Source organism: Gavialis gangeticus, unplaced genomic scaffold (assembly GCF_001723915.1).
Source record: "Gavialis gangeticus isolate Ggan-Ray unplaced genomic scaffold, GavGan_comp1, whole genome shotgun sequence".
Classification (NCBI taxonomy): domain Eukaryota; kingdom Metazoa; phylum Chordata; order Crocodylia; family Gavialidae; genus Gavialis; species Gavialis gangeticus.
Genome location: NW_017729014.1, coordinates 16,282,100 through 16,303,541, shown reverse-complemented (window position 1 = coordinate 16,303,541; position 21,442 = coordinate 16,282,100). Strand labels below are relative to the sequence as shown.

General features: G+C 54.6%; 1 protein-coding gene across 2 annotated transcripts in view; it reads right to left on the bottom strand.

Annotated features, from left to right (window-relative positions):
• Window positions 1-15,982, bottom strand: part of VWA1 (von Willebrand factor A domain containing 1) — a 35,374-nt gene extending 19,392 nt beyond the window's left edge. Inside the window, exons 1-3 of one of the 2 annotated variants that reach the window (XM_019511850.1) lie at window positions 15,759-15,982; window positions 15,356-15,482; window positions 4,531-5,094 (exon numbers count right to left, since the gene is read on the bottom strand). In XM_019511850.1, the coding sequence (XP_019367395.1) occupies window positions 4,531-5,094; window positions 15,356-15,428 (637 nt within the window). In that variant the 5' untranslated portion in view covers window positions 15,429-15,482; window positions 15,759-15,982. Of the gene's footprint in view, window positions 1-4,530; window positions 5,095-14,781; window positions 15,076-15,355; window positions 15,483-15,758 lie in introns of those variants that run through there. The other variant, XM_019511849.1, reaches the window with a different exon arrangement.
• Between the last annotated feature and the right edge of the window lie 5,460 nt (window positions 15,983-21,442).

The window sequence follows — 21,442 nt, the reverse complement described above, 5'->3', positions numbered from 1 at the left end:
ATTTTTCCTGGAAGGTCGGGACTGGCTGACATCAGTGCAGCCACAGCTGCTCTCAGCCGCTCAGCATCTGGGCTGTGGTCTTGTTTTGCCTCCCGATGTGCTGGACTGAGCCTGGAGAGGAGCGTGGCTGCTGTGTGCCCCACAGCTGGGCAGAAGTGCCGTCCTGCTGTGATCCAGGGCTCCAGGGTGGGAGGCTGCATGCACCCCAGGGGTGCGTGCTCCTTGTGCCCCTGTACCAGCCTGGCCCTGAGCTCCCTGCACAGAGCAGGAGCAGAGCTGTACAGGGGTGAGCACGTCTTGCCCCAGAGGGCAAAGTCTAACCCCCAGAGGACTCGTAATCTGCACTGGTGCAAGCACAGCAGGCCAAGCCATTTGCAACCCTGAGCTCACCCAGCCGCTCTCCAAGCAATGCACCCATTAGCATGTTACAAGTGGGAAAACTGAGGCCGAGAGCCGCTGTCCTTCAGCCCCTGAAGGAGTCGATGGGAGCAGAGATCAGGAGGTTGGGGCTCCCCAATGTTTCAAGCCGAGACCCTTCCCCCTCCCCGGCTCTCCCTGCTCTCAGTGGTGCCTTTCATGTTGGCTTGGCACAGGACGCCTGGCCCGGCTCCCAGAGACAGCCCTATTAACTTAGCTTTATTATTTGCCTGCTTAGATCTCTGCTCCAACCTCTAAGAGCAAAGGAAATGTGTCTGCACCGCGTGGCGATTAGATACAGGAGGAAGTGTCTGGGTGCAGGGGCGCGGCAAGCTGTTCCTTTTATCAGCTTGCACCTGAGGCCGGGGCTGCAGGGAGAGACGGGGGACCATCGGCAGGGCGTTTTGCAGCCCACAGGGATGAAAGCCAGTCCTTGCCTGGGCAGGAGCTGGGATGAGGAGATCTGCCAACTTCCTAACAAGGCTCATTTGTGCATCTACCGGCAGGCTTTAAAATCAGTATCTCGTGGCAAAAGACGCCAACAGGATTGCGATGGTAACCGTGCCAGCCCTGCTGCCTGCGGTGCTTGGGACGTACTGCCTGCCCAGGGCCCTGCTTGGGCTCCTCTGTCCCATGCTCCCTGGGCAGGCAGGGCACAGCCTCCGGGGAAGGCAGGCAAAGCCGGCTCTACTATTTGATCAAAGTGTTGGCTCTTTTTCCAAAGGCCCCAACTCCTGGAGTCAGTTTTCATTAAAAGCCTTCGAACCAACACGTTTCTGGATCTCATAGATGCAAAGAAAAGCATGAACCAAATGTATGCTCAGGGCTGAAGGCACAGAAAGCAACACGAGAACGCGGCACTTAGGAGGACTGGAAAAAAACAATAAATCTCTCACAGCCGTCGAGACAGGCTCAGGATGGGAGAAGTGCCTGGCAGGCTGACTTCTGACGCTTGGAGGTGGCCGTGCTGTTCTGAGATGCTGCGGGACCTGAAAGGGCCCATTTAGCAGAGCCCACCCGGGCGTGCGTGCAGCACCTGGCACTTTCTGGGGCACGTTCCTCCAGGGGGAAGGGAGGTGGAGGTCCCTGCTCACTCTGCCCTTGGGCTTGGCTTTCCAAAGGAGAAAGGCTTTTTTATGTGACAAGGCTGCGTCATCACAGGATCCCCTGCAAGGGCTTAGCTGGCTACTCCCAGCCCAGCTCCAACCACCCTAGGCCCCACAGGAGCCAAGTGGTGAATTAAAACCTCATTTACAACTAAGACGGAGACAGGGAAGGTGAATGGAAAGTTGACGCAGTGCCATAGTGACTGGCTCAGCTTTCCAAACAAATCTGGAGGTGTTGGGAGGCAACGCCCATGTGGACGGCAATAAAAAGTTGCCGGGGGACGTGCAGTGCGGCTAACCACATGCAAATGTGCACAAGACGTTCTGCGTGGCCTTGGAAATTCTCTCTCCTGCCCCTTACTTGTGGCTTTTAGCCGCCTGGGTCTCTTTCCTTGATGATTTACAAGTGGGGGCTGGTGAAAAGCCAAATCACCTTTGGTCTCAACTGCAAAGCAATGTTCCTAGCCCTGGTTGCAACCAAGCAGGCTGTAAACCCCGACTTGTGTGGGCAGGGAACATCTTACCGGACTCGTGCTAGCCAAATCAGGCTCCAAATCATTCTGCTTGGCTAATGCACGGAGCACGTTACAACGCTGCACTGGAGAAACAAATCCGAATTTCTCTTGCTAGGCTTCGGATCCTGCTAGCAACCACCGTGCTGGGGAATTATTCCCAAGAGGACACCAGCCTAAAGGGCAGCACTGCGATCCCTCCATGGACACCAGCAGAGGTGCACGGTTGCATAGCTCAGGTCAGATCTGCTCCGGACAGCATGTGAAGCGGCCAGCAGTGCCCAGCACTATCCAGCTACCTTGGTTTCAAGGCATACACACAGCCTATTCATGCCCCTGGTGCTTCCCTAAGACAGTTGTGAGCCATTCAGCAGGTGCTGAAGTGTTTGCACATTGCCCGTTTAAAATCAAATGAACCCCAGATAATTCCCAGGCACGTCTGAATCCTGCAGCGATGCTTCGTGCTTCCCAGCTTCTGGGTTCTTGTACAGGCATTACCTGGGCCGGTATGATCCTTCCTTTACAGATAAGGAAATCTAGGCCATGCCTGTGGCTTGCCAGTATAGCTGTACCAGTACAGTGTACTGGGAAAGGGTTTTAGTGGGCATGCAGTGCTTTGTGCTGGGCTAGCAAAAGCACCCTCAACACGCCAAAACAAGCTGCACTGACGTAGTGAATCTAAAGCCCAGTCACCAATGTAGCTGCATTTCTATTTGAGGCACACAGCTGGCATGCCGTGCTGTATTTGTAACATACTTTTGCTGTCACTCCTGGGTGATCAGAGAGGACACCTCTTCACACACCAGATGAACCCAGTGGCGCCCGTGTAGACATGGCCAGCGCGGCGAAGCTAAGTGACTTGACTAGGTCCCGGGGGGAGTCTGTGGCAGGGGCAGGACACAATCTGGATACCCTTAGCTCCCAGTACACATGTAATGCAGTAGGCCACACCTGGTTTACATCTCCTACCATGTGGACACAGTTGTTAATGAAAGCGTAAAAAGCAGATGGTTACATTGGTGTCTAGGGAACCTTTGGAGCTGGAAGTAGATACCCCCACATCTCCACTTTCCAAGGGATTTGGAAACCTCATATCCACAGCCTCTCTGAAAGCCCCAGCCTTTTATTTTCACAATTCATCTTCTCCTGCAAAGTCCCTGGCTAACAATTAACCCAGGGGGGTGGAAGCAGAGGCCTTGCCTTTAATGCATTTTGCATGCTTGGTTAGAGCTGTTGGGACCCTGGCAACCTGTAGCTGGGATGACTCACTGCAAAACCTTGCAGGCTCCTAAGGCACCAGACGGCTTGTTTGAGCTTCCCTGAGCGAATCTGTACAGTGCAAGCACAGGCTGCCATCAGTCTGCAGTAGGGAATGCGTCCCGGCTTGTTTCCCGCGTTACAGCTGCCAGCCCGTGGCGATACCATCTCCTAGGGGAAGGCAACTACGTGTCCCCCTTCCTCCTTGAGGTCTACACTATGTCTAGGTAAACAGGATCATTAACACAGCTGTCCAAACAGCCTGGACAGCTGCTGTTGGTGGTCAACAGGATGTCTCCCCCACTGATTCATGCTACTGTCCTGCCCTCTGCAAACTCAGAGAGCAGAGGAGGAGGAGGAGGAGGAGGACGCAAACCTGCTCCACATAGAGATGCTGAGCATCAGCCTCACACTGCCAGTCCCCTGGAGCTGAGGTCTAGCATATGTGCTATCCCACACGGTGCTGAGGCCTGCAGCCAAGTTCACAACAGCTGCTAGGGGCCTAATCGTGCAGATCTTGCGAAAGCAGGGCTGGAAGAGACTCCGAGCGGCCAGACAGGTTCCCGAAAGGATTTTCCAAAGCATCCAGATCTCACTGATGTGGTGTTTACACGAGTAACAATATCCACCTAGGAGCCAGGCTGCATCTTCAAAAGCCTGGACGGCTTTGAAAACCTAGACCTTCGTTACCATGATGGTGCAGTGGTCTGCCTCTTGCCTTTGGCGGCTGGGCCACAAGTTCAAGGCAGCTCAGGCAGTAAGGATCTGGTTTTAAAATACAGTGGTTCCTGCTTCCATTAGTGCTGTTGACAACCTGCCCATGGGTGCAACGTAAGTCATCCCTCAGTCAATCAGCGAATCAATCTGCCCCAGTGCCCTATACCCTATCACGACACCCACATCATTACCCTATCTCCTTGGCCCCAAGCACCAACTAATGTCGTTGCCAGACCTTGGAGCCAAGCGTTCCTTGAGGAATGGAGAAGCGTGACAACCTGCTGAATGGGGTTAACTCTTCTGGGGTCTCTGGCACCAGAAGAGTCACCTCATCATAAGAAAAGTGCAGGGAGGGAACAAGGGGAGCTTCCCCAGAGTCCCAACCCTGGCATGGGGGGCCAGAGGTCTACAGAGATGCCGAGCGGCACCTGCACCTTTGCTTCTCCTACCCTATGAACCGTCTGACGATCACTCATCACTGAATAGCCGTGTCCTTCCCCCAGCCTGCTGGCGTACGGTACCTGTGATGGCATCCCTTAGCTCCTTGGTGATGATGGGCAGGTCGTCCACATCCACGAAGTGCAGGTGCTGCTCCGGTGGTTGGCTCGCAGCTGCCGAGAGCTCCAGGAAGTTCCCCCGCCCCGTGCTGACGATGAAGACCGTGACCCCCATGTCTTTCAGGAGCTGCATGGGGGGGGAGATGTCATCAGTGGAGAAGCCATCTGTCACCCACACCAGCACCTTGGGCACGTCGGGCCTGGAGCCGGCTTCATCCGTGAAGAACTTCTCCTTGGCGAAGGAGAGCGCTTTGCCCGTGTTGGTGTCCCCCATGAGCTGCTGGGTGCCTCGGATGGCTTGCTGCACCGCCTCACTAGACGGGTACCGGTCGAAGGGGAACTCTATGGTGGGCACCGTGCTGATGTGGATGATGCTGGTCTGGACGTCGTGGGGGCCAAAGGTGAAGGGTCGCAGGAGGTCCCTGATGAACTCTTTGACCTTGGAGAACTCGTAGTAGGAGACGCTGCCAGAGCTGTCCAGCAGGAAGAGGATGTCCCCCTCCAAGTCCGGGATGAAGGGCTGGGGACCTGGCAAGGGGAGAGAGAAGGCGATGTTACTCAGATGGCATGACCCAATTCAAACCAACACAACCCCTGCCCCGGGATTCCCTGGGCAAGCCTGGTGCTAAACCCTGGGGCCTCTACGCAGGCATGCGATTGGGAGCTGGCCTGAGGAAGGATTTGGGGATTTACCCCTCGCCTCCGAGTTTTATGTTCTGTCCCCACCTCTAGGGCAGGCGACTTCGTCTCCCTGGGCCACCCTTTCCCCTCCCGTGTCACACGTGGTGTCTAGCCTGGACCGAGCCCTGTGCTGCTGCAGCCACGCTGCTCCCACTCCCCACGCCACCTCACTGAAAGCTAAGTCAGGTCTGTCTGCACAAGTAGAGACCATGGCGTGCTCAGACCCTTCAGCCATCACCTCTCTGTGGCAGGGACCAACGCCGTGTACAGCACCTAGCACAGCAGGGTCCCCTCCATGTCTGGGGCTCTCAGTCATCACAAGGCGCTCATGCCTTTTAACAGCATCACAGCTGCTGTGCTGGGATGGTTCAAGGCTCAGGAAGGGGATGGGAGGCTTGGTCTCCCTTGATGCCTGGGCCACGCTGGAGACCAGCCCTGTGCTACCTTCCAGGCTCCAAGGGGCAGCGCCAGGACCATCCATGCATGCACAGCACCTAGCGTGCACTATAGCATAGCACAGTGCACACCTCCTGCAGCAAAGTTAACACAGGAGGCTGCGGGGCTCACTAAACAGCCCAGGAGGAGTCTCAGCCCTGCCAAAAGCCTCTTGCCCTCCTGCTCTTGGCAAAGCCCTGTGCATCACAGCTGCCAGCTCCGGCCTTGCAGGGGCCAGGCCTTTTACGGGCATGCTGTGCACGGCCTCCAGGCCCATCAGCGAGATTCAGGACATGTTTCAGCACTCGCTGCTGATGAGCCCAGCAGAAGCAAAGAGGAGCCCCGGCTGTGGTTTTGCTCCCAAGGATTCGCTGCCAAGTTCATTTTACCATCATGTTTTACAGAGCTGGAGGGTGGGGGGAAAACGGGACACAGCAGGGGAGTGGGAGTCTGGATAAGCATCACTATTTCACTAGCACCGAGAGGCTCCAGGGTGCTCGGAGCTGCATGAATACGTGGCAAGAGACTGCCCTTGATCACAGCCCTTTATAGATGATGCAGTCCCCAAAGTCCCCATGCAAGGCATTTACTATTATTATCACCCTCTCTTTTTATGGGCAGAGAAGCAAAAGCATGGAGACGGAGTCACACAGGCAATTAGTGGAAAGCAAACCCAGGAGTCCTAGCCCCTGGTTGTCTGCTCACATCACTAGACACCAGTCCCTGAGAGCGATGGCGTCTATTCCCTTAGACGCATGTCTCGCTGCACAGCGCTCAAGCCATTTTCTGGCGCTTTCCCATCCACAGCCGGAGGCTGGAAATGTTCTCGACGCTCCGGCTCTGCAAACGTTTCCAGCCAGCCCGAGACCGTCCCTTGTTCAGACCCCGGGAGGCACAGAAACATCCATGCTAGTCAGACTGGCTGTCTGGGCCTAAGATAGAGCAGGCCACAGAGTCAGGAGCAAGCAACGGGCTCAGGCATTGCTGGGAGCAAGGAGCAAAGAGCTGAAAGCATCTTTCATTTCCTGATACTGCTCGTGGCCAGAAAAACAAGCTGGGCTTGGAAAAAATAATCAAAGATAAAGGAACTGGGGAGAGAAGCGAGGATAAATTACAGCTTCCAGGTTCCCAGAAGGGGTGGCTGGTTTCCAGAGTGGACACTGGCCTTGGTCCAAAGGCCTTGGCCAGAGTCCAGCCATGGTGGGCATAGGACACGGCTGGTTGTAGACTGGGCAAAGCTCAGCTCAGCTAAACCAGGAGCTGTGTCACCCCTGGGAGGAGCTCTCCAGTTTTTTGTGTGCTGTCCTCGGAGGGGAAAATGTGGGGAGACGCTGGCTGCGGGGGACGGCGCTTCACGATTCAGCCGGCGGGTGATATTTCATTCTGGACCTGTACTGGATCCGCTGGGCCAGCCTGATAGTAGGAGGCATCTCAGTGCACATCTAGAGGAGAGGCCTGGCCAGGGTCCAGATCATTTGGGATGGTAAATGAACCCATGGTGCTTCCTATAAAAGATAGGGTGTCCCCTCTGCAAGGATGGAGGAGTCTCCTTAACAAGCCATGAACCTTGAATAGTGACCCCTCTGTCATCCGCACAAAATCCACAACCAGTTGAGTTGCAATATCACCCTGTTCTGCTGACCTAAATTCCCTGGGCAATTAATGCCACACCGCTCGTACCCGATTTTCCTAAAAACTGCTTCTTACCCCATCCCAAAGGGGACAATGTACTAGTTTTCATACAGTCACTTTGGAAAGTCCTAAGAAATCTTTCAAGATGAGGAGTGACTGCTGTCCTGTATGATTTAGTGAAAGAACCTGAGGAAAGCGGAGGAGGAACAGAAATAGGTGGGAGAATCTGCTGTGATAGCAGCATTTTTTTTGGCCAGCTGATTTATTCCTAGCTGGGGGCTTGGGCCAGAATTGAAGAAAGCCTTTATAACCTTATGAACAAGTGCTGTGTATATCCTCGGGGAACTCCCAATTCCAAGCTGTGGGAGATGTACTGAAAATGCTTTGGCTCGGATGTATGAAGATAAGCCATGTTACAGCGTAGGAGCCTTTCCTCTCTGAACACCTGGCACATCACTGGATGTGGGCTGGAAGGGAAGGGAGGCAGAGCTGACTTGGTTTATCCGCCAGCAAAGCTGCATTGCAATTGGCAGGGGGTTCAGACAGCATTAGGCAAGCTCAAAAAGCTACAAGATTGGCTCAGAGACCATGAGATTTGCAAAAATGATAGTGCATTAGCTCATTTTTCACCAGCCTTCTGGTTTTTGCAGCTTTAGGGTCACAGTTTTTCAGCTTTTATCACTGCAAGGTCCAAAAGGGGACTGTTCCCCACCCTCATCCACCAATGAAAGATGACGGTCTCCCTTGATCACAGGATTCCAGGACCTGCAGCTTTACGGGGAAATAAAAAGAGACGTGTCGCAAAACTCATGGGAGCTGGCAATGCAGAATCAGGCGCTGTCTGAGGCAACCGGCAGCCTGTTGTCATAAGAGACTAAGGACTGGAATAGCACGCAGTACTACAGGCCAGATGGGAGGGTAGAAGAAACTGCAGTGGAAATAGGAGGACTGAGCTCAATCCCTAAAGCAGGAGGGTCCAAGGATACAACAGCAAGGAGCTCTGCAGGTCCGAAAGTCCTTGGCAGAGAGTTGTGTGTGGCCCTAGCCCAAGCGGTGGGCCAGGAATGAAGTGTAAAGCAGGGCTGGCATGGAAGAGCAGGGAGGGCTGCACGGTGCAAGGTGGGGGCAGTGGCCTGCCGCCGTGGGAAAGCAGGACATGGGGGAAGGAAGAACTTCAGCCAGAACCGTCCGGAGGTTCATTAAGCAGCATGAAAGGAGGAAGCACCCGCAGGTTTTATTCCCCTCCAGGAAAGTCCTGCTGCTTCCTCCCACTTGTCCCAGCCTCACCACCCTCCCTGAGCCTGGCTGCTGCCTGGTGTCTCTCTGATGCTAGGTGCTGGTGCTGGAGCTACAGCCCAGTCCTGTTTAGGCACCCTATACCTCTGCTCAGGCAAAGGAGAATGCTGGGCCTGGGTCCTCTGCTCAGGTTGAGTGGAAGAGACTCAGAGATCCTGTCTGATCTTCACTTCAGCTAGTGTGTACATGTAGGGGGTGCACATGTAGGTGTGCATGACAGATGAAGTGTGTACGTGTAGGGGGTGCACATGTAGGTGTGCATGACAGATGAAGTGTGTACGTGTAGGGGTGCACATGTAGTGTACATGACAAATGAAGTGTGTACATGTAGGGGGTGCACATGCAGGTGTGCGTGACAGCTGTCAGGGGATGCATCTGTGATGGCAGGGGGCAGCTCAGTGTTTCAGCCTACAGTTGTGGCACCCGGAGCGTGTCAAGGTGCGCACAGGTGTCAGGGTGCAGTGAGAGCAGGAGGTACTGGGAATATTAAGCTGTCTGCATGTGTACGTGGATCAGGAGTGGTAGGTTGTGCATAAGGTCGTGGGGAGGGGGTCATGGTGCTTGTGTTTCAGCACATGCACATGTGTTAGGAGGGGGTATATCCAGGTGTGTCTGGGTCCACATGTGTGTTTGCAGCAGGGGTGTTTCCATATGTGCGCTGGAGGTGCAGGGTAGGCGAGTACACACTGACAGCATCAGTGCATGTGCTCATGGGCAGTAGCTGTGTGTGCAAGTGTATCAAGGTGTGCGAGCGGCAGGCAGGCGGTGTGGCACGTATCACCTAGCTCAAGCATTTCCCTGCACTGTGTCTGGGGAGTCAAGAAGCGACAGGGCATGTGCTTTTCCGGAGGGGAGAGTGGGAGCAGGTGTGTGGACCTGGTTACTCTGCAACCTAGAAACCAGCCACTGGAAATAAAACACAGCTCTTCCCCTGTTAACTTTACCTTTGCCTCAGTTACCCTGTCCTCACAGCGATCCTCCTCACCTGCTTGTGCTCCCTCCCTCGGGAGCTGCACCCTGGGCCCTGGCTGGAGTTTAAGATACAAGAGCAGACGAATTACTCTTTGTCCTGGATTAGCAGATAACCAAAAGATGACGCAGCCCCACCAGACTTGCAATGAGCCATCAGAAGCCAAACAAAGCCTCCCCAGTTCACTATAACCCCATCCAAAAATGGAGAAAGTCGAAGGCAAATACTGGTGACTAAACAACAGGCGGGAATAAGCGACTCAGAGCATGTGTTCATCATGCCCAGCTCTAGGTGACCAAGGCCGACACTGTTTTTGGCCCCCACTGCGCACAATAACCCAGCACTGCAGCCTGAGAGCTGGCAGAAAAGAAAGATATGGCAAACCCCATTTTTTCTTGCCGATAGAAAAAGTTCACCTAAATGGGAAAAATTTTGCAGAACCGTGCTAAATATTGAAGACATTTTTTGGCAGGAAAAATTCTGGAATAAACCGAAAGGTCGAAGCAGTTCACTACAGCAGGAAACAGAGGAAACTTGCACAATGCCTGTTTTCTGACATGAATCCCGTGCAGGATTTCTGTCCTGAGATACAGTCTGACATTTTTTAACATGTTTTTTATCCCAATTTGAAACAAAGTGGAATTCAGAGAATCGCCGAACTTCTCAGGAAACATGAACTGTGTTTCGCATCTAACTCCACTTAGCAATGCAGACCAGAGATGCCAAGTCCGTGGGGGCCCAGGGGCCCTGACGCCCCCTCGGGAAGAGGGCTATCACCTGGTATGCATAACGCTTTCCATGTGTCCATCATTTTAGGTCCCCACTCAGCAAAAATAAAAGTCAGCGCCTATGCCACAGACAGGCTCACAGAGCAATAAAATTAATTTCTTAGGCATTATAACTTGCTTTTTCCTTGATGAGCCGAAGGAGGAATGGAGCAGGTTAGTAATACCCAGCTGTAATGCAGTGGTTCTCAGTCCCAGAAAGAGGCAAGGGGAGAGGAGGGAATAATTTATGTCTCCTAAGTCCAAGTGCATGCTGGCCTCCAGTATCAGGAGTACCTCTGTGAAAGGAGTTGGGCTGACAAACACCAAGGACGCGAGACCTCTACAGCAAGGACGGGGGCAGCATGAGCTGCAGTCCTGCCCTGGGGAGCCTCACCTCGGGGAGCCTGGTCCCCAAGACATAGCATTCAGCATCCGCCTTCACCAGGTTGTAATTTAACCAAAAGGGGACTCTGGCACCACTAGGATCCAGACTGACGCCCGCAGGAGGGACAGCGGAGGAGAGGCCGAGCACCACGCTGCACCTTCCCTCCCTGCCCCACGCCCCTGTCTTCGTTCTGTTTGTTCACAGCCGCCTGCATCCTCCTGCAGCTGTGTCCAGATGTGTGGAGCAAGTCACACAGCTGTAGCTACCGCTCTTCGCTTCCCCCTCCCGGGACTGTGCTGCTGCGTGCCAGCCTCAGAGGGTAGCACGGGCCGCTCGGCTGGCAGGCCCTGACCAGAGCTCTTGGCAGCCCCATAGCCGTCTCCCTGCATGAAGTCATCTGTTTCCCTTCCTCTCCTCCATGCCCCCACCCCAGCCCCAGGGGTGTTGCTTTTTTCTCCCTGCATGTTGCAACCAGCGGCTGTGAGAGCTGCTGGGCCTGGCAGGGAGGGAGGATGGCCAACACGCTTTGGTACGCAAGCACACCGCACATGGAGCCCATGGGGAGAGCAAGGGACGTGCGAGGAGGCAGCAAGCTCCAGTGAAAGCCCTGCCCTGCCAGGAACATTTTGTTGCTCCATGGGCCAGCCCAGAATGATCAGAGGAAAGAGCCGAGGTCCTCGCCGCAGCTAATGCATGGCAGGGCCAGGGCCAGAGCTGGGAGATGTGCAAGGTGAGATACCCGCACCTATGTCGGGATGCTGGGCGAGCTGGGCACAATGCCATCACCCACCCAGGCTGGGGAGCCCCCTCGTGCCTTGCTGGAAATGAGCTCGTTGATTGACTGGTCCTTCAGGACCTACCTTGGCCAGGAAGGATGTTATATTCAGTGGCCTACAGACTCTTGGGAGCAAACTTTGGTCCAGGCATAGTATTTACTTTACTCCCCTCCAGGGCAGAGAGTCAGGGGGTCACCCCTTTATTAAGACAAATGCTGTGCCTAGGTCACCTTTCCCTGATGCTCAGTTCCCCCCATGCTACCAGAAACCCTCGCTCCCCTGGTCTTCTGCTTACGGAGCAGAGCTATGCTATTCTTCTAGGAGCATGAGGGCTTTCCGCTTTGTTTCTGCATGTCCCCATCTATGTTACGGTGTCTCTGCCTCTGGAGATGAAGCTCTGGCAGATTTTTCTGCTGCGTATCGGCCACTTTGCCAAGTAATTTGCTTTATGCCGCCATGTTAAAACTCAACCATTCGGAGAGATGGAAAGGGGCGATTCCTTGCTTCCAGGAGGATCTCCGAGGCAAGGAACCTTCCTCGGCATCATCAAACCTTCCCAGCTCAACCCCAGCCCTGCACACGCTCAGCTGCCCAGCTAGAGGGGCTGGCCTGCTTTCCAAATCTCTCTTCGGCTTCTTCCGAGGGACGTTGTTAAACGCGCTTCGCCGAACTAGCACAGAAGATCCGGGCACTGGGTTCAGATCAGCCCAGACCAGCTGCTGTTCCTCAGAAAGGAGCCAGGGGACCCCCAAATGCAGAGTAACTCTAAGACTAGCAAGCCCAAGCTGTACATGGACCCTGAGCTCTGGGAGCAAACGGCAAAGAGCTGTGTGCCCTACGGCCACGCTCTCCCTCTAGCGAGGCACGTTCGAGTTGTGTGTTGTGATCCACACGACTTACAGGGGGCATCAGATAAGTGACTGGAAGGGGGAGCAGAAAGCTGCTGGGATCTAGCTGGGAGAATGCAGCTGCCCAAAGCTTTTCTCCTGCTTATATCTGTTGCCACAATACACCCATACTGCCTGACTGATAGGGGACCTGGAACCGGTCAAGGGGACTTAGTAGCTCCAAGGGAGATCTGCCTCCAGGCTTTGTGATGATGCCTTAGCCCCCGGTCCAGCCTGCCCTACAAGAAAAGAGCTGCACTAGGCACTACAGCTGAAGAAAGCTGGTGTTCGGCTCCCTGCAGCCACCCGGGGCCGTAGCGGGAGCTGAAGAGAGAAGGGCTCCCACGGGACAAAGGCACCAAAAGGCCCCAAAAAATGGACCTTGCCCATCAGCTGAGCCCGGGGCTACTGAATACCACCCTCCAGATGAGAGAGACGAGAGTCTGTTCTACGGGACAGAAAGGCAGGAACCACCTCCCTCGGGGGATGAAATCTTCAGGGGAGAAAGCACAGGGCTCACACAGCAAAGACACTTAATCTGCTGTGCAGGCTGCATCCAGGGGCAGTCGTTATACGTGCAATATAGGCCACAGGCGGAGAAAGCACCAGATCTCTTCGTGAACGACGAGGGGTTGCTGCACCACAGGATTGTGCAATCCTATTGGGTTTTCCTTGAAAACCTCCGCCGTGCTGGCAATCCCTCCAGGAGTTCAGACCACAACATGCACGTTTTGCTCTCGTGGCTCTGGAGGAGACCTTGCAGATATGACTTGAGTGTGCCTTGCTCTCTCTGTATGAATGTGGAGCCTTGCCGAGGCGCAGAAGAGCAAAGGCCTTTGGTTCCTGTAGCTGCACAGGGTTGGGGAGGGGGGTCATCTCCATCCCTGTCTAGTGCCCATCACGGAGCCTTCTTTTGGGGGCCCCATTCCACCCATCTGGCCCCATGCTTCCTCCCCACCCCCTGATTTCCTCCCCAGCTACCTGGGTTAGCAGGCAATGTCCTCTTTTAAGAAGCTACCTGATGGGCATGAAGAAGCCCCACTTCACTGCGTGGATGGCACGACCTCAGGTGCTCTCACCCAGGCGCAGAAAGGCAGATAGGCACAGAGCAGCTCTGAACTTGCCATCCTGCCAAAGCGCCTGCTGTCGCCCCTGCACAGCCTGGCATTGGCTGCTCACACTCCCAGCCTCATCCAGGTTTTTAGAGCCATCTTGGGACACACAGCCACGTACAACCGAGCCCTGGCACGGCTTTAGGCCTCAAGATGTCATTTGTGCCAGCACAAAGTCGGGGGAAATCACTGCAGAAGCCTGGGCACTGCTACAAACAGCTACCCAGGGCAGAGACAAAGGATGGATCAGGTCCCAAATATTCCCCCCGACAGCCCTACGGAGCACTAAGACTCCAGATTTACACCAGGGCTCAGGATCTAGCAGGCTGCCTGCCAACTGCAGTGCTCCACGAACAATGGCAATTGAATGAATGCACCGAGGCAATCAGTCCCCAGGGCTCAGAAATGCCACAGGCCACCCAATAACTTCCCGGCATTGTTAACTTTAATTATAACCCGCGTTTGCGGGCTGCAGGGAAAGCCGCTCCTCCAAGCACACTCTGCCTCTCACACAGCAGCTCTCGCTGAGCACCCGAGATGAGATCTCTGCTGGGCCTGGCAGCCCCTCCAGCACGCAGCCTGGCTCCTTTCTTAAGGTCCCCCAAGGGAAAACTTCAGAGGCATGGAGATGGAAAGCACAGAGCAAAAGGCAAAGCCTGGGGCCTGTCCCCTACCCGCAGAGTCGCCTCAGGGAGGTGCAAGGCAAAGAAATGAAAAGGCGACTCATAAAACTTGGCATCTGTGTGCACAGCACATTCCTCTCCTAGCACTGCAGCTCGCTCCTTGCTGGATGTTTCAGGGCACTGGGTGTTGCTTGGACCTGCTCAGGGGATCATCATGGATATTTCCAGTGTGGTAGGAATGACCGACAGTAATAAAAACTACCGCCTGCGTGGGCATCAGGAAGTCCTGGCCTGATGCCAGGTGCTGCTTGCTTGGGCATCTTTATTAAGCTCTGCAAATTACCCCCCACTGAGAGAAAGCATCTGGGACCCTGATCTTGAGTTGGGCTCTGCTGGGTCAGGAGCCTCCTGAAGTCAACAGCAAAGCACTGTTCAACTTCAGCCGAGACGGGGCATCTGCCCTCCCAGGACCGCAGCGTCTGAGGGCTGCTTACCCAGGTGGGCTACAAGATGGGACAGGGACAGCCCCCCTTCTATCAGCCCGGCAAAATCCACCTGTCCCTGCATCAACAGCCAAAGAACTGAACTTTTCCTCCCCTTTTCCCCAGCCAAGAAGAAAACCGATGCCGTTGTCACAACATTTCTCATTACTTGTTCCTGCCGTGTGGGACAATCCTGATGGCTGCGGAGAGACGCAGTTGTAATACCCCCCTGCCACCTCTTCTTTCCCTCTTCGCTTTCTTAAAAGTAGCAGCACATAAGTCCCTGTTCCCCCATCCCACCTGGGTCTTTCACACCGCCCCAGAAGGAAAACTTTATAGGAGGGGGAGAACACGGTTGTTCCCCCCATAAACCTCAGCAGGGAGCACCCCACAGCAGGTGTGTGGTATCAGAAACCACTTTTCACTTTCTTTTTTCACGTCCTGAAGCTTTTCTTCAAGAAGCAGCCAGGAATCTCTTTCCTTAGCAGCACACCCAGCTTGACCAACTCCCAGAGCAATATCATTTTCTTTGCTTAAACAAAAATCAACCAAGTTTTCTCTGTGCCGTGGCAGTTGCAGGAAGTTAATAATCACCCCCCCACACCCTTGCCCACACCTGCCCTGCTTAGCACTGCCACTGCATTAATCCTCCTTTGAAAAGCCAGAGGAACAGGGCTAAAGCATATCAAGCAGTAAAATACAGTCCAGCCTGAAGGCTGTTTCTGAGCTCGTCAAGCACTCACCTTTCTCAGGTATACTCTGTCCCCGAGCGACCTGCAGCCACAGAGCAAAAGAAAGTGCAGTCCTGGCAAACATAGCAAAATTCTGGCTGGGGAGGGGGCAAGCTACCTTAAATCCAAAAGCTGGGAGCTGTGAAGGCAGATGAAAGGCTTGAGATCAGTCATAGTACGTAGACGGATCCACCAGCTTCCAGATCCTTGTGTCTACGCATGCAGCTCCTGCCTTGAGCTCAGACCCCCTATATATTTTATACTGCGCTATTTCAGACTCTGGCTGCTGGAAGCAATTTCCCTCTTTCTCCCCCCCCACCCCCTTTCCAAGTCATAAATTCTTCCTGACAGCAGGGGCTGGAGGAGCGGCGCAAGCAACACCCCTTCTGCTGCTGCGCTCCCAAGTTAAACTTGCCTCTGGAGCGCGGATTGGACTGCAGGCAGTCCGCCTACAGCTGGAGCGATTTAAAGAAGAGATCCCTATAGTGCCAACTTTGGCCCTGGAAGACCCTGGCACGGTGCAGCTGGAAAGGAAGAGAAATGCTGAGGCTGAGTTACTCTTTCCTCTGCGCTGGACCAGAGGAAACAGGGGAAAAAACTTGTATAGAGCAGGGGAAAGGAAAAGCACAAGCCTCTAGAGCATGCCCGTGCCCTGTGATGTTGGCTAATCCTTTGGAGGAGGCTGGGCAGATATTCCACCAGGTCCTAGTGCTACGTGGCTCTGCCAGCTGTGCCCCTCATCTGCCTGGGAGCAGCGGGGCCAAACACCCCTGCCTGCCATTGTACCCCCAAACAGCAGCCAGCTCGATAACCCCAGCAGGACCTTGCCTGCCTCCCAGCTGTGCCAAGCCAGGGCACAAAGTCATATTCCTCTTTTGTGACTGTCCACCATGAAGCCTGGCTGGAGCAAGGTATTTGTGTACGTGCTGTTCTTCAAGCACTGTTGGCAAACGGACTTCACATGCTTAGACTGAAGCAAAGGCTCAAATGCTTTGCCGGCCGGAGCAGATGGAGCAGGGGGCATGGGTCAACAACCACCCCGTGTCCTCATTGACTACCGCATCCTCCCTCTGTCCTCCTTGTCTGCAGCACACATCCAAAGTGTTGGTGGAGGACGCTGGGCTGGGACTCAGGAGATCTGAGCTCAACACCCAGCTCCGACATAGACTCCCTGCATGACCTTAGTCAAGACACTTCATCTTGCTGTGCCTCCCTTTCCCCACACTGAAACGGCAACCGCAACCCTGCTCTTTCCCCAGCCCTTGCCCATCCTGGCTGTATAGACTGCAAAGTCCTTGGAGAAGGGACTTCGGTGTCTATAGCACTCGGCATGATGGAGCCCAGCTGTCAGCTGGAATATAAATAAGGACAAATTGAAACAGGCCCTGCCTTGCACAGATTCAAATAGGTCATGCCTTGCACATGGTCAGTTGTGTTACAAAGGAGAGGCCATTTTAAAATGGAAGGTGAATGCAAAGTACAGGCTGCAACGAGAAGGGAGGGCTCGGCTAATAAAATTCCTGTAGACGCGAGTGTGAAAAGCATCCAGTATCTGCTTCTTCAGTCTGGAGCCAAGGAGTCATTAATGGAGGGGGAAAAAAATGGAAATTTACACCCGCTGACTCAGCTAGAAACTGATCCTCGGTTCATTTGACTAGGGGAGTGACCGGAATAAGGGATGACATTCACTAGCAGGCAAGGAAACTTTAGAAACCTGGAGAAACTCTGAAGGTTTGTGAGCAAAGTTTCCTGAGCTTGATGTGGTGTCTGACCCCTGGGGTCTTGGAAAACTAACAGGAATGACGGCCTGGAGCTGTGCGGGGTGGAAAGCAGCATGGATGCAAATGGCCCAATGCGGTGGGAAGGCAGGCGGGGTCCAGGCGCTCCGAGCCCTTTGGGAAATGCATGGAGTCAGGCAGCCGGTTTTAACTTCTGGCTTTGGCAGAATCCTGCTCACCCCATCCAGAGCAATGCGACGCGGGCGTGTTTGGTAGGAGAGCTTTGTCCCTTGTTGACTGTCTGATGCCCTGTCTGGGGCCTGGTAACCCTATGCAGGGGACTCAGCCTCAGGCACTGGCTGATTCACGCAGGCAGCAGTAATCATCATCTCACCATCTGGCTCACACGAACCCTGCTAGAAATCCCTGAGCTAGGCAGCTTGCTACGGCCCCCGTTCCAGAGCCTGGCTTGTTCACTCAGGCTATAGAGGCTCATGCACGTATCTCCACAGGCCTGCCGTCTAATGCCTGGGGCGATGGCCAAGATGGCAAGCACACCCACAGCTCTCTGCCCTGCAATGAGCTGCCTCAAATGCTCCTTTCCCCACATCCCCACCCTTGCTACAGAGCGTTTTGCACGTGCTTCGTTACTGTGGGGCACATCTGGAGGTTGGACCCTCCAGTTCCCAGCCCCTTGTGAAGACACTTAGGGTCGAGCGGGTGCAGAGCGGGTCACCCCTCACGGCCCTCCACCCTGATACAGTGACTGCGTGAGGTGCCAGCATTGCAGCCCCAGGGCACTGCCAGGAGGGAGGGCTGTAGGGTCTGTGTGCGGGGAAGGACTGAAGGGCTCTGTGCAAAGCAAAGTGTGGAGGCCACGGTCCTGTCACCTCATCTCAGATTTGGGACGGAGAAGGGCTGGGGGGTTGGGGGTGCTCCTTGAGCGTCCCTGACTCATTTCCCTTTTAGGCAGGCCTGTCAATGCGGGTGCCGCTCCGACTGCCGCTGCTGCCAGGAAAGGATCCTTATCTTGCCAGGAGTCCAGCTGGGAGCAGGGAAGGGAAGCAAGAAAAGACAGGCTGGAAGCCGGTCAGACTGGACACCGCTTGAGTTTATTTTTAAGCCCAAACCAGGCTGGAGGAAATCCAGAGCGACTCCGCCGGGCCAGTCCCATGGGGTTAGGGTCCGATTTGGCCCTCAGCTGAACCAGTGTGAATCCACACCGAGCCCGCTGCAGCCAGCAGAGTTATTCCAGATTTATGCCTGTGTATACTGCCCGGCAGGGACAGCCTCACCTTGGTGAGCCACCATAATCTGGTTACATTCCTTGCTCAGCTGCATTTGGGTTTACTGACTCCGACTGGCCGTTCCCTCTCTCACGGCTCAGCTCAGGGAGGATTAATGATCTCGAAAAATGCCTCTGGTGAACGTTGTGTTCCTAAGCGCCATCCGAAACGGCTGCTACAGCCTGCCCTAGAAGTGGCCGCATTTCCAGACGTCATAAGGCAGGTCATAGACATTGGCCCGATCCTGCCAACTTGTGCCCACATGGATCATTTCGGGCACATGTGTGATCCTCCTATTAGCCTTGGCATTCACTGTTGTGATTGTCAGCTTCGTTCCAAGTGTGTTAATCCCAAGGATATGAAAGCTGTTCTGGGGATTTAGACAGGGGAATTACACTAACCAAGGCTTAGAGAGGCACTGCAGCCCCAGAAGCCCTGCATGGCAGCGTGGGGAGAGAAAGCCCTCCCTACTGATAGCTCTGGCGTTCAGAGTCTGCATGCCACCCGGGGGGCAGCTGGCCTGTCACAGAGCCAGCGAGCTGACTGACGCGCAGCACTGTGAATGAGGAGTGCTGATTTGAAAGGCATCGCCTCAACTCATGCCCAGGCCCAGATGCAGACGTGAGAGGAGGTCACCACCTTGGACCACTAGCATACTCCCCTGCCATCTCTGGGTTGGCCGTGGGGTCTCCCGGCCAGCCCAGCCCTGCCCGGTCACTACCCAAACCGTCTCTCTTTCAGGTTGCTCCTAACACGAAACTCTCTGGGCCAAATCCCTGGAGGGCATCAATGAGAGAAGTCCCGTGGGCATCAAAGATGCTCCACTGCTTGAATGTCCAACCCGACGCTTCCTGCTCATCATTAACTGCATCTCTAATTCATGCAGCCTCGAGGCCTGAGGCACTTGAGCAAGGCCCAGGGGGGCCAGCCTGTCTCACAGCAGCCACAGCCAAGCGACTCCAAACCAAAAAACCAAACTGACTCCAGCACCCGAAACCAAAGTGACTCTGAGCTATCAGGATGCGGATGAGCAGAGATGAAATGGACCTAATTATCCCTGTCCTGTCCCCCCTCCTCTGCTTTCCCATGAATCACGACGCTACCCGACCACAGCCGAAGAGCAACACAGTCACATTGCAGCTTCGCTGCCCCCCGCCCTTGTCACAGAGGATCTGTCAGGCAAAGGGAGCCTGCCAGCGGGGCAGGGGGAAGGGACCAGCAAGGGGCATCTGGAGTGGAGGAGGTCTCTGAGCAGTGCTTCACAGTTCCCTGTGTGCTCAGGACCCTTTTTCATGACCCCGGCAGTATGAAGGGGCTTCTGAAGGTGTGAAACCCAGTCCAGGGCATTAGGAGCTCTGCCCCTGCCAATGCACAGCTGTTGCTGCAGCCTCCTACCAGCCCGGTGCCCAAACCCCAGGAGAGGGGGCTGCAGAGGGGCTCAGGGATGGAGTCTGGCTACTCTCTGTTTCTTGGGCAGCCGTGGGAACAGAGCACAAGTTAAAGCCACCCCCAGGCTGACCTAATGGGGACCCAAAGGCGCCCTACACCACAGATAGGGAAGCAGGGGTTCACTCAGCCTTGTTGGGGTCAAAGCTTTCCTGCATTTAGCTTGCCATTTCTCTGCCACACAACCAAGAGCGATGCCAGAGAGGGGACATGAATGGCTCACTGCTGCATGCTGGCTGCTCCATGGAAATGGCCGTGCGCCTGCTCTTACCCCGAGGTCGGTGAAAGTCAAACCACAGTCTCGTGCCCCTCTTTCTTCGAGGGCTAAGCTTCCAGAGTTCAGCTTCTACTTGCCATGGGGTGTGAGCAGGTAGTTACTGTACAACAGGTGACAGAAGAGAGCCCCAACCCATAGGGCCCAGAAGCTGTTTGTATGTCTAAATCCCAAAGGCCAGGGTTATTTGTTGCGTGTGTGGTGGGGATCTGGACATCTTGACCCCTGACTTATCCCCATGAAGCCACCAGAGCCATCAGCTCGGGTCAGCACCCGCTTCCCAGAAGGCACCCGGATAGCCGACCAGCCCCAGCACACGGTGACTGGGTGACGAGTGACACGGGTGATCCCAAGGCTGTGGCAAGACCTCTGCACAATGAAATCAAGTCAGAGCAAAAGGAAATGCTGATGAATGCGCTATCGGCTTACCTGGAGAATTAGCTCCAGAGGGTTAAGTAAGGCCCAGAGAAAAGAGATTTGCCCAGTAAATAAATGGGAAAGGCAGATTTACCACCCAAGGGAGAGCGCTCTGGAGGATTCAAGCAGCACAGCTCTACCGTGGGTCACTGGAGTTATACCAGCAGAGGATCCATCCCCAGGCTCCTGCTTCTCAGCTCTGGACTGAATCAAATTTCCCATTTGGGCTGCTTGTGCTTCAAACTGGTCTTTTATCTCTGTTAATATTCCAGCCAATTTTAGCAGCTAATGAGCTCTTTGAAACACCCTTTATTGTGCATGTGCTAATCATCCACCATTCAGCCATTCCCCGCTTCCATCAGAGGCACCTTTGCTTTGCTGGGAAGAAGAAAGAGATTTCAAGCCAGCATCCGGCCCCTGCGCCCCACTCAGGAGCTGGCTACAGAGCAACCGTGTTTCCCAGCGTTAGTTTAGGACCAAAATAGTATCAGAGGGAGAGGCTGTGTTCGGGCCCTGATGCTTTGTTTGGGGGGATTGAAAGGGCTGTTTGATGCATTCTCCTGCAGAAAGGGCTGCTGCTTTCAAGTCCTTAGTGAGGTCAGATATGTGCAGACGGAGCTGGGACACGTAAGCAAAATGGTTGAAGAAAGGCCTGTCTGATTGCAGTGAGGCTTTGGAGCAAGAGAACATCATGAGGCTGATAACAAGGAAAGTGTCACGTGCAGTAGGGCTGCGGAGGGGAGCTTCGTTCCCAAAAGCTGTCCTTCCTAGGACACAGCCCAGAGCAGTTGGCTGGCTCTGTGCCTGGTTCACCCACCTCCGTATCAGGTCTGGGATGCCTGACTCAAAGTTGAAACGAAGCAGGGGGCTCCGAGAAGGGCCGCATCTCACCAAAACCCAGCCCACAGCTGGGATCCCGGCAGAGGCAAAGCTGCCTTTGGGCTGGGGAGATTTGGCT